Raw genomic sequence first — 12,628 nt, 5'->3', positions numbered from 1 at the left:
TCCCAGGGTCCTGGGATCGAGCCCCACATCGGGCTTCCTGCTCCACGGGAAGCCTACTTCACCCTCTCCCACTCCCCCTGCTGGTGTTCCCTCTCTCGCTGTCTCCCTCTCTGTCAAATAAATAAATAAAATCTTTAAAAAAAAAAAAAGATTTATACAACCAGTTGAGTAACCTCATTATAAATTCTGCATACAGTCTCATACAGATTGCTAAAGTATGTGATTGTTTAATATGAATTAGTTCATGTGTGCTTGGTGCTTGAATGACATTAGCATAAGCGTACAATTGTGTTTCCTACACACATTCTCGGGTAAGGTACCAAAATTATGGGAGTTGAATTTTGACCTTCAGCAAGAAAGAAAAAAATCCCTCCCCTTGGCTTTTGCTCATGCACCCTTCCTGTCCTATTGCAAGAGTGTTGAAAATGGTCACTTGCACCTGAGGCATGCTCCCTTGCTTTGGACTGCTCGCTTTAGGCTCCTAGGAGGTTGCTTTTCCTTCGGTGCCCGCCTAAGCAGCCCCGTTGTCTCCGTGATCCAGTCCCATCCACGTTGTCTCTGGGCCCCCACAAACCAGCGTTTCCACTCCCTTGTTTTGTGTGTCTTGACTATTCTCGAAGGGCCTCCAGACTGGCCAGCCTGAACTGTCCATGTTCCCTCCAGATGCACTAATCTTCAGTCTGCTTTATGCTCTGGGTATAAAGTTGCACGGGTTCTGTGTGATCTGCCCCAACACTATTTGTCCCACAAACCATATTATTTTTAGTGTGTAGTGTTTCAGAACGGAGACTTTCCAGGAATTATATATTGTGTGGTAGTAGAAACATCTGTACTCTCCTTGGGATTTGCTATCTCTGTGCCTCATTTAAAAATACAGGGGTGCCTGGGTGGCTCAGTCTTTATGCATCTGCCTTCGGCTCAGGTCCTGGGATCGGGCCCCGCATCGGGCTCCCTGCTCAGCGGGAAGCCTGCTTCTCCCTCTCCCCCTCCCCCTGCTTGTGTTCCCTCTCTCGCTGTGTCTCTCTCTGTCAAATAAATAAATAAAATCTTTTAAAAATTTAAAAAATAAATAAAAATAAAAATATAAAACTTTCATTTTAATATCCTGTTCAGTTTTAAAGAAAGAAAACATGCTAACCTTTTTCTAAAGCATATTTAATAATATCTCTATCAGAAGTACCCAGGTTATTAAATAACATAGCTTACTAAGTAACATGTTATTACTTAACTCACAAGAAATTTGGTTGTATATATATATATATATATATATATATATATATATATAGCTGGCCTCAAATTATAAGAACATGTATATATTCTGTCTTTATAAGCACCAAAACAAAAGAATTTACAATCTGTGTTTTTGGAAGGGAAAATAAAAATATAACCCCAAAAGATAATTCCTTTTCCATTTGAAATTGTTTTATGTTAAATAGAAGTATCAGGAGTTATTTTCTAAATAGTTTTCTTTCTGGCCTAGAATCTAAAATGATTTCATAGTTAAAAACAATGTATATGGTTACCATCACAGATTCATTAATTAGATACACACCACAATGTTGGCATCTAGTTACCCTCGAACCAGTGCTTTGGCCCTGGCCTCTGGCACTCAGCAGTTTCCCTGTCTTCAGAACAAATCCTTTGCTTCCAGGTCTCATTCCTACATCTCTGGGTTTTTTTCTTGGACCTGAGATTTAGGAAGCACATCTGACTTAATTTACAGATATTGTTTTGAGGATATTCTGAGTACCCAAAGAATGTTTTCCGTAGTTCAAGATGAGAGAACCACTATGCTTTAAATTACCAACAAGAAATTTTTAAAAAATGGTTATATAGCAAAAATTTTCCATTATTTATAGCTGGATTAGCCACATTTTAGACATTTCAACCCATGTTTGCTTTTTATCACCAGTAAGCACACCTTTGGCTCATGCTCTGTACCCATCCATATTGGCATGTTCCTAAAGAATACACACTGTTCTTGATATTGATTAAGTTAAATTATATAAATTTGCACCAAAAAAATGTTATTGAGGTTATTACAAAAACCATAGAGAACTGATTTCTTTAATAATCAATTGTTTAGGGGCACCTGGGTGGCTCAGACGGTTGGGCGTCTGCCTTCGGCTCAGGTCATGATCCCAGGGTCCTGGGATCGAGTCCCGCAATGGGCTCTTTGCTTGGCGGGGAGCCTGCTTCTCCCTCTCCCTCTGCCTGCCCACTCCCCCTGCTTGTACTCTCTCTCTAATAAAACATAAAATCTTAAAAAAAAAATAATAATCAATTGTTTAAAGATTTCACTACTCCATTCTTCATGTCCATTAATATGGCTTTGATTTTTCAAAGCTTTCTCTTGCTGTTATATTATAGCAATTCACCTGCCCAAAGGACAAAGATATATAGTTATTAGATGTTAGGCCTGGACTAAGGCCCAAGGGGTATTAGATTTGGAAAAACATGCATGTGTAGGCAGATGCACCATTATGAAGCTGTCTTTTCTTATTGGACAATGTGGTGGGGGTGGGAGCATAGAAGGCAAACATCCTTTCATGGCATTTACTCTAAGTAAGTAGGTGTCTTCTGTATTAATGAGTCCAGAACACTAGGCGTGTGTTTAAGATACGTCACTCTATCTTCAGATTTTGTTCTCGTCAGCAGCTTCTCCAGATGGAGTGCTAATGATGGTTTTCTTTTTTATAAAGGGCAATCAGATCCTCAGTGGCCTCTCCATTGAAGAATATAAGACCACGTTGAAAATGATCAAGCAAGCTATTTTAGCTACAGACCTAGCACTGTACATTAAGTAAGTTTTAAGAAATATTCTGAGATAAATAGGTCTTGGAAGTGTTTGCATTGTTCCAAACTTTTAAAATGCACATTGGGAAATTTTTAGATTATAAAGACAAATGTCCTGGCAAGTCAAATGTCTTGTTTTTCGAACTATGGAGCAGTTTCTTAGAGGAAGCCGGGAAAGTCTTCTCCTTTGACTTACCACTTAATGCTAGAAGTTACGGAATACAGAATTATTTGTGCTGTTGATCTACTGCTATGTCTCTGAAGCTATGTACAAAGTAAATTACCATCCCACGGTCGTTGCAAGCTAGGTTGTGCAACCTAAAGGTTATATAGCCTGTTTGCTTTTCCTCCTTCCCTTCACTCCCCCAGCTTCTGACCTTGTTACAGTTCTTTATACTGTCATCTAAGCCTAGGTGGGCAGGAAAAGGAGCTAAGTGCCAGAGAAGTAAATCTTGTTTCTTTTTATTTGATTCTGGCAGAAGAGTATTAATGTAGAACTTTAGTGAAGTTACTGACTCGAAAATTAAAGTGTGCATTATTCTAGTATTTGTCATGCGTGTATGCATTTGCTTATAATTAAACTGCCTTTCTAGAAGCAAGAAAAGCCTTTGCTGCCTTTGGGCAGGTACTGGTTTCCCGCATGCAGACCGAGATCTTTGGTGCACTTGTAGGAGTGAGGGGAGTCTGGTGGTCACACTCGTGGGATTTCCCTGAAGCCCAACCCTCTCTCCCTCTGCACAGAGACTCACATCCATGGCTTTAACCACTCTGATGAGAAGTAAAAACAAACAGAAGAGACACACAACGTCACATTCCAGACATCCACTATTGTACATCTGAAAGTGACCTCATCTAAAAGGGTCCGCGTTGGGTTTGGGAGCACTTTAATCAGGGTAAAAGAAAATACAGCAAACTTCAGTCGACTTTAGATGATTGCAGAGTTAAGACTATCAGATTACCAAGACTAAAAATATCTGTAACCAAAAAGACTTCCCAGCCTTTCCAGGCCACACGGGTCTCACCTCTGAACCCTTACGAAACCTATTTTTCAGTTTTGGTACTTAAATCACGTACAGTCAGTTTTGTTATATAAGTTTTTCTTATGTTTGTTTTGTGTCTCCGACTAGATTTTAAACACTGTCCAAAAGGACTCATGCCTTATAACTTTCCAAGATGCTAACGGTGCTGGGCATGTAGAGTGAATATCAGTGGACACTTTACTTGGTCTTTGCTTCCGAAGGCTTTCGCCACTTTATACTGACATAGAATAATTGTTATGAACATTTTTCTATTAAACTGAAGCCATATAGATCTGATTATGCCATACACTTAAAATCTCTTAAGTCATTCTTGGCATCAGGTTTTTAACTTGTATTGTTTCATTTTCTTAAAATCATGTTTAAGAATTGAAATTACCAACTGAGGGTTCTAGAGGGGAGGGGGGTGGGAGGATGGGTTAGCCTGGTGATGAGTATTAAAGAGGGCACGTTCTGCATGGAGCACTGGGTGTTATGCACAAACAAGGAATCATTGGAACACTACATCAAAAACTAATGATGTAATGTATGGTGATTAGCATAACATAATAATAAAAAAAAGGAATCAAAATTACCATTATTTGTGATCCGTAGTTAAATAATAATTTAAAAATAATTTAAATTTAAAAATAATCCGTTTTATCCAGAGAAAATGGTGGAAGGGAAGAAAGTGAGATATTTTTAGTTTTTTAAATGATGACTTCTATACTGGATTCTAAGATGGGAAAAAACCATTAGAGATTTTTTTCCAAAAAAATTTACTCTCTTTGTCAACCAGAGAAATAAGAGCCTGGGTACTCACCAAATATTTTTCTTTATTTTCAAGGAGACGAGGAGAATTTTTTGAACTTATAAGAAAAAATCAATTCAACTCGGAAGATCCTCATCAAAAAGAGTTGTTTTTGTAAGTAGGTTTATTGACCTTAAAGCTGAAGTTTTGCTACCCAAATAATTTTATCACTATCAGATTTTATTGCAATTATTTGTTACAATGGGATGATCTTAGAGGCTGTTAGAAATCTCTAAAGTGTTGTATAAAGGGCTGAATCTGAATATTTATTTGAAAAGAAATGCATTTGCCAATGCAAGCGAATAAATCACTCCTTTGTCCTAGAAGGACCTTTAAAATGTGGTGGAAGATCAATACAAAGCTATAAGGTTCCCTTGCTCATATTCCCAATTCTTTGGAATGGAATAGCTGAAAATAGCATCCCAAAGACTGTGGGAACAAGGTGGTTGTGAAGTGTTTACTTCTCTTGAGTGATGGCAGAGTAGCCCAGTCAGAACGTCAAAATTTCCATTTTCCTCCCCCGTACACCTGTCCCTTCCTTCTAGCTGTAGATACCATCCCTTTGCTGTTAGTATTCCTGCCTTTGCCATGGCAAGAACTGGATCCATAACAAAGAACAAGCGGTCAATCATAAAGAAAAGAATGACTCAGAACACCAAGGAGAGTGCTATTACAATTTTGAAATCAACATTTCTTTAAATGGATTGATATTACTTAGCATTCAAACGAAAATGCAAATTTTAAGGAAACAACACGCAAATGCCTGGCTGTCTGTTCTGTTCTGCGTAATCACGCTTGACTTTGTAGCCTCAAAATGTTTTTCATAACAGTGCCTTAGAAAAGTACAAATGTGTAGGGGCGCCTGGCTGGCTCAGTCCGTAGAGCACGCCTCTTGATCTCGGGGTTATAAGTTCAAGCCCCACGTTGGGTGTAGAGATTACTGAAAAATAAAAATTTTAAGAAACAAAAAAGAAAAGTATAGACATGCTACTGTAGTTAGTGAACAGTTTATCCCAATAACAAAAAAGAAATCCAACCGCAGTTCCAAGTCTGCGTCCATCCCCGCCGCTCAGTCTTACCCGAGGGACCACTTACCGAGAAATCCTTGCAGTTCTAGAGCTCAGTGCCACCAGGCGCGCTCATTTCTCAGATTTTAGTGAAGCTCACTGAGGGGCATAGTCTTCTTTGGGCAGGCAGTTTATACTAGCAAGCACTGAAATCCTTCATGACAGTGGGTTTACACAGTGATTAAAAATATCTCTGGTGCACTCACTTCTCCAAGAGAGTTGGTGGAAGAGGTCGAATAGCAGCAGAAAACCACTTTCTTTTTGCCTCACATACTTAAGGACAATGTGCTTTTAGGTTGGGTTTCCCTGCAGGGACGAGGGATCCAGTCCTTCACTGCAAGTGTTTCTGTATTACAGTGTTGGCCTTTCTGCCTGTTCCTTCAAACAAAATTATTACAAACAGGCATCTGGATCCAACATGGGAAACACCGCGCTAAGTACAGAACCACTGTCATATGATAGTTCTGCTATTGAATTCTAGAGCACCTTGTCATCGACGCCAGAGTCCAGCATGGTTTTCACTTCTCTCAACAACAGAAAGACGAAATTTGTTCTCTCATTTCCCTCTTTCTCTGGCAGATACTGTTTGTAAGTTGGAGCTTTTCACATAGAAGTCACTACATGTGTGGAGTTCAGCATTGGGATGAGCCACCATAATTCTTGCTCTCCTAGGACTTCTATCAGTAGGATATCTGATGTTATCCTTTAATGGCTAATTATTAGTAATCAGTGTGTTTTCATTTTACTATCACTGAGAATGGGATACCAGGGCGAAAAAAAATAGTAACAGCAGGCAAGTTTTTGCCCAGAGGTTAGTGATTTCTCTCCCTGTGCCAATCTGGACCTAAATGAAGTTTTAGGGCAAATTCCAGTAGTTCAATGGGCAACCAAAACAGTGATACTCTGCTATCACTGAATCAGCCATGCTTCCAAAGAAATTGTTTCTGTTTCTTTAGTCTTTATAAGCTTCTGTCTTCATAGTTTAGGGGGATTTAATTTAACCTTTTTACCAGTAACTATTTACTGAGAGTATGTATTTGCATAAAAAGTAAATCGTAGCCTTGGGCTTCTTTTTCCCTTAACAGAGCGATGCTGATGACAGCTTGTGATCTCTCTGCCATCACCAAACCCTGGCCTATTCAACAACGGGTATGTTGCTTGCTGACAGTAAAAGCAGGGATTAAAAAGTCAAAGGAAGAAAAGTTTGTATTCTAAAGGTAGCTTCAGGAGTATTTGTGGAACTTTTTATCTAATTTTTAAGTGGTATTAAAAGCAGATAATTTGACATAAACAGGTTTTCTTTTTTAGAAGATTCCTTAGCATTTACTAAGATTTGTAAGATATATTAAGAGAGCATCTGTATTAATACAGCAAAAATCTAGCTGTTGATAATCTTTAATTCCAGTACTTCCGGCTCACTTAGGAATGTTTTTAGCATATAACCTTAAATAACCTTGAAAAATAGAAGGAGCAAATTATTTTTCTTTTTATGATTTTTCTTTATGGTTAGCCTACCAGGCTATACCTCAGCTCTAAGAAGGCATTAATGAGTAGAATTTAAACATTTCCTGCAGCTTATAAATATAGGAAATGTTGATATAAGGTGTCAGGAAGGATGTGATCAGGGCCTGTGGCTGGGAGGCTAGAAATATATCCTTCTTTCTAAATAAGTAACTGCCATAAAACATTTTGCCGAGGCAGTAAAGGCCCTCAGCTCAGAAAAGGGATGGCTGTACATACAATGATATGTATATTGTGTTTTTGCTTTTTGAGACTGCATTTTGAATCCTAAATGCACTACCCAAGACTATTGACAGTCTGCTGCTGGTCAGGGCTCTGTGCTGCATAGTCATGGAGCCCAGTGACAGGTGCATCCCATGAAACACACATACTGGGAAAACAAGATCAGAAATGTACCCTCCATGTGCCCAAGCTGCCAACGTGCTGTAAGCATTCAGGAAAGGTGGTCTTCACAGACTTGTCCTGCTCCGTAATAAATGGGACTATCTTCCCATTTCCAAAGAGGGAAGAGGATGGAAGAGGGAAGAATTGGTCTTTTCATTTACCCTTTCTTCTTAATCAGATCCCAGAAAGGTAGAGCCATGAGGTTGGGGGTCCAGACATTAAAAAACACAATACTTAAAGCCTCTATAATTAAAATAGTTTGGTATTGGTGACAGACCAGTGGAACAAAATTCAGCACTGGGAATTGCATAGAACATTTAGTATATAATAAAGATAACATTTCAAATAACTGGGGGAAAAGAGGGACTTTTTATGAAATAATCTTAAGGTGACTTTCCCATCTTCCATAACCAGGTGGCTAACGACAAAATTGGATGTACTTTGCACACTTAAATTCCAAATAGAGCATAGAGTTCTAAGTAGAGTATTAAACCATAGAAGTACTAAATAAAAACATCTATGGATTCTTCTGGAACTTAAGAGTAAGAAAACTTTCCTAACTATGCCTCAACATGCAAAAACAATGGAAAAGATTGATAAATTTGATTAACATAAAAATGAAAAAATAAAGCAAAGCTTTGTATGGCAAAAGACACTATAAGCAAAGTAGAAGTCAATGAGAAACTGGTAAAAATATTTGCAACTTATGGGCGCCTGGGTGGCTCAGTCGTTAAGCATCTGCCTTCGGCTCAAGTCCTGGTCCCAGGATCCTGGGATCGAGTCCCACATCGGGCTCCCTGCCCGCGGGAAGCCTGCTTCTCCCTCTCCCACTCCCCCTGCTTGTGTTCCCTCTCTCGCTGTGTCTTTCTCTGTCATATAAATAAATAAATAATCTAAAAAAAAAAATTGCAACTTATATTTGATAGTTAATACACCTAATATTAAAGAATTTGTAAAAAATAGAGAAGAAAAAGGACAACACTACAGAAAAATGGGCCAAAATTTTGAACAACAAGTTGATGGAATGTAAATAGCTCTTACTCATTTGCAGAGGTCCTCAGAACCTCATTCATAAGAAAAACTGCAAATAAAACTTGACTGACACAAAAAAGCTTGTATAGAATCTCATAACAGCTGTATTCCTAATACAGTAGTTATTAGGAATAGTAATTATAGTAATAGTAATTAGTAGTATAGTAATAGTAATTAGTAGTGGTATTATCTGTGGCAGACATGTTCTAAGACCCCCAGTGGATGCCTGAAACCATAGATAGGACTGAACCCTATATATATATATATACACACACTATGGTTTTTTCTATATATACATAACTATGATAAAGCTTATAAATTAATTATAATTTTAAATTATAAATTAAATTATAAATTATAATTTATAAATTAGGCACCATAAGAGATTAACAATAACTAATAATAAAATAGAACGATTATAACAATATACTATAATAAAAGTTATGTGCCAGAGGGGTCTCTCTCTCCCTCTCTCTCTTATTATATGGCACTCTCCTCCTTCTTGTGATGATGGGACATGATAAAATTGAGAGTAGTGAGGTGGATGATACAGGCATTGTGATGTAGTGTTAGGCTACTGTTGACTTTCTGACCATATATCAGAGGGAGGATCATCTGCTTCTGGACAGTGGTTAACCCCGGGTAACTGAAACCATGGAAAACAAAACTGTGGATAAGGGAGATTACTATAGTCAGGACTAGAAACAACCCAAACATTTATCAGTAGGAGGATAGTTAAACATATTGTAGTATATTCCTTATACCGTGGAGTACTGCTCAACAATAAAAAGAAACTCACCATTGATACATGCAACAACACAGATGAGTCTCATAAACACTATACAGAGCAAAAGAAGCCAGACACAAAAGAATATGTCCTGTGATTCCATTTATATGAAGTTCTAGACTAGGCAAAACTAATCTCTGGTGAAAGAAATAAAATAGTGATTGTGAGAGGAGGGAGGAAAAAAGGAGCAGGAACTGACTGAGAAGGGTCACAGGGGTGATAGAAGAATTCTATATCTTGGAATGGGATATTTGTTACATGGTTATATGCGTTTGTCAATACAGTGAACTCATGATCTGTGCGATTCACAGTATGTAAATTCTACTTCATTAAAAAAAAAAAACCATGAGATACTCTTTCTTACTTGTCAAGTTGGCAAAATTCAAGGTTTTATGACATATCTGTTGGGGAAGTTGAGGGAAAACAAGGAATGCAAAATACTGTAACTCTTTGGAAGTTTATAAATACATATATTCATGTACCATTGATTCTAGGAATTTTATCCCAAAGATATGCTGGAAAGAATATAAGAAGATATTTATACAAGGGTATTCACTTTAGTACTATTTGTAATGGCAAAGACCGGAAGTAACCCAAATACTCATCGGTAGGGTGCTGATTGATTAACTTATAGTACATTTACACAATGAGTTCTATACAGCTGTAAAAAGAAAGGAGAATTATCTATATACTACTATGGAGTGATTACAAGAATGTATTTTTAAGTGAAAAAAGCAAGGTAGAGGAAAAAGTATATTGTACTCTACCATTTATTTAAGAAGAGGGTAAAATATGAATATATATACATATTTGCTTCATATTTTAAAAACCCGGGATTAACCACAAAAAAGTTAATGATTCCCTATAAGGGAAGAAGGAAATAGGACTTAGGGAACAGAAGTAGAAGCTAGAGTTCCTGAGTGTACTAGTTTTGTAGATTTAACTTTGGAACCATGTAAATCGTTTTTAAAATTATAAAATTGAATTTTAAGTATCCCTAAGCCTTAAAAGTAAAATGAAACAAACCTGATTTTGGTTGCAAAACCATACTGAAAGGAACTATTTCATTCCAAGTGACACTAAAACAATAATTTGACCATGTATCTCTAGTGGGGATGTAACCTAAAAACAAAAAGGAATTACCAACAAAAGGTTTTAAAACTGTTTTCCATAATCTTATTATTAGTGGTAATTTTGCACAGATACTCAATCACTGTTTTAGATGATGTGGGATAAAAGCAAATAAAAAAAACTGTATTGGTATTGTTGAGAGCCAGGATCATCAGTGTAAGCAGAAAGATAAAGGTGGATAAGGTTGGGCAGAAATGTTGTAGTCCTGAATTTGAATTGAAATGTTGTATGAACTTCTGTTGTGCCCTAGCTCCATCCTCTAATAAAAGGGCTTAGAAATAATGACCAACCTGGTAGTCATGCACAGACCTCGTGCCCATATTGAGGTTTCTAAGTAGCTCAATTTAAAGGAACAAGGGCTTTCTTTTTGGAAAAAGAAACAGCTGATAGCAGTTTTAAAGCAGGACATGTATAAATGAGCCTAGAAGAACATCTTGTATGGGAAAGCAGGGGAAGCTATCAAAGACTGGTGGCGTTTTGTCAAAAGGACAGTGAAGCCAACTTATTAAGCTCCCACTGGCCAAAATGGGACAATCTGAGTATCAGTAAGGATCGAAATACATTAAATATGTTTAAATTTAAAAGTTCAAAGTAATAAAGCCTGCTTCTCCCTCCCCCACTCCCCCTGCTTGTGTTCCCCCTCTCGCTGTGTCTCTCTGTCAAATATATAAATAAAATCTTTAAAAAATAATAATAATAATAAAACAAAACCTTCCCTGGTCATCCTTGATAGTTACTTGGGAACCAAGTTATTTTTTTCAAATGGAAATTAAAGTGGAGAAAATCAAGCATTTCTCCTGCTTTTCTTATATGAATTGTGCGTTAGGGTAACTAAATAATTGATGAGGGGAACTTTATTTTTATTGTATTTCAACTAATAAAAGAAAAAAAAATGATCGCTTTGAATATCACCTTTTTGCAGCCCCTGGATTAGTGGATCTAAACAAAGATCATTCATGGTGTCTAATATCACAAAAAGAGAGGCAGCCAGGCATTATATGGCTCTTGATAGAAGTACACACCACTGCCTATGAAGCAGTCAAAAAAAAGAAAAATTATCTAATCAAGCCTCTAGATCTTATTAGCAGTGTGTGGAAATACAGGGCACAGAGGAACATTAAATGACATCATGGGAATGCAATCAGCAAAATCCAGATAGTGGGGAACTGCAGGATAAACAACCCAGTTTATTTAATAACAACAACAAAAATTATAAGGAAAATTTTTGAAAAGAGGAGGACCATGTAGATTAAAATAAATTTAAAAGGCGTATCAATCAAACAAGTAGCTCATTGATTATGCATACAGAAAGGCACACACTCCCTTTTCCCCACTGATTGCTGAAGTTGAAATAATATGTTGCTTTTTTCTGCCTAATTACAGGTTATAAACTCTAGGCTTGGTGATTAGGCACATATTTAAAAGCAAATAAAATAATAATTTCTATTACTCGTTATTGTTTTATTATCATTTTACTGATGTGGTTGAAAGCTAGCTTTGATAGATTTTATTATCTTTATTCAAAGTCTCTATATTACAGAGCTGTGTGCTTTTAATTGCCAAAACTTAATCGGTTATTTATTTCAGATAGCAGAACTTGTAGCGACTGAATTTTTTGACCAGGGAGACAGAGAGAGAAAAGAACTCAACATAGAGCCTGCTGTAAGTATGAGCCCTTGTTGGTAGGAATTACTCAAATACACTTGTTCAGGGTAGACTTCTCAACACTGTCTATGGGATCTTAGGAACACAATTTCTTTTCATTTTAGTTTTTAAAACATTTTTCTTATTAAAAGAATTACACATGTTTATTACAGAAAACATAAGCAAATAAAAGAAGACAAAAAAGACTCCTTGGGTCATCATATTGTACCTACTTTTTTGCAATTTGTTTTTTCTATTTAAATATCATAAACTCTTTTCATTCTAAGAGAGGCTCTTATGAGTATTATTTATAACAATCACATAAAATAGACGGAGCCATAGTTTACCTACTTGCTTTGGTGTCATGTCTGCAATGTTCACTAGGACCAGTGGCACCTTGATGAACGTCTGTGTTGCTAATGTTTCTGTGGCAGTTTTC

The 12,628-nt window shown here is 37.1% G+C and overlaps 1 protein-coding gene and 1 long non-coding RNA gene across 4 annotated transcripts in view; one reads left to right on the top strand and one right to left on the bottom strand.

The window, feature by feature from the left end:
* LOC118027136 overlaps positions 1–12,628 on the bottom strand; it is a 79,723-nt gene that overhangs the window by 3,708 nt on the left and 63,387 nt on the right. The gene's annotated exons all lie outside the window — the stretch shown is intronic.
* Positions 1–12,628, top strand: part of PDE5A (phosphodiesterase 5A) — a 123,342-nt gene that overhangs the window by 103,568 nt on the left and 7,146 nt on the right. For all 3 annotated transcript variants that reach the window (XR_004683766.1, XR_004683767.1, XM_035030350.1), the window contains exons 15-18: positions 2,703–2,803; positions 4,660–4,737; positions 6,776–6,839; positions 12,133–12,207. Coding sequence is in view for 1 of the 3 variants with exons in the window: in XM_035030350.1 (XP_034886241.1) it covers positions 2,703–2,803; positions 4,660–4,737; positions 6,776–6,839; positions 12,133–12,207 (318 nt within the window). In the remaining 2 variants the exon portion in view is untranslated. The remainder of the gene's footprint in view (positions 1–2,702; positions 2,804–4,659; positions 4,738–6,775; positions 6,840–12,132; positions 12,208–12,628) is intronic.

This window comes from Mirounga leonina, unplaced genomic scaffold (genome assembly GCF_011800145.1).
Source record: "Mirounga leonina isolate KUSES-001 unplaced genomic scaffold, KU_Mleo_1.0 Mir_357, whole genome shotgun sequence".
NCBI classification, from domain to species: domain Eukaryota; kingdom Metazoa; phylum Chordata; class Mammalia; order Carnivora; family Phocidae; genus Mirounga; species Mirounga leonina.
The sequence above is the reverse complement of the archived record's forward strand: the minus strand, read 5'-3'. Positions and strand labels throughout refer to the sequence as shown.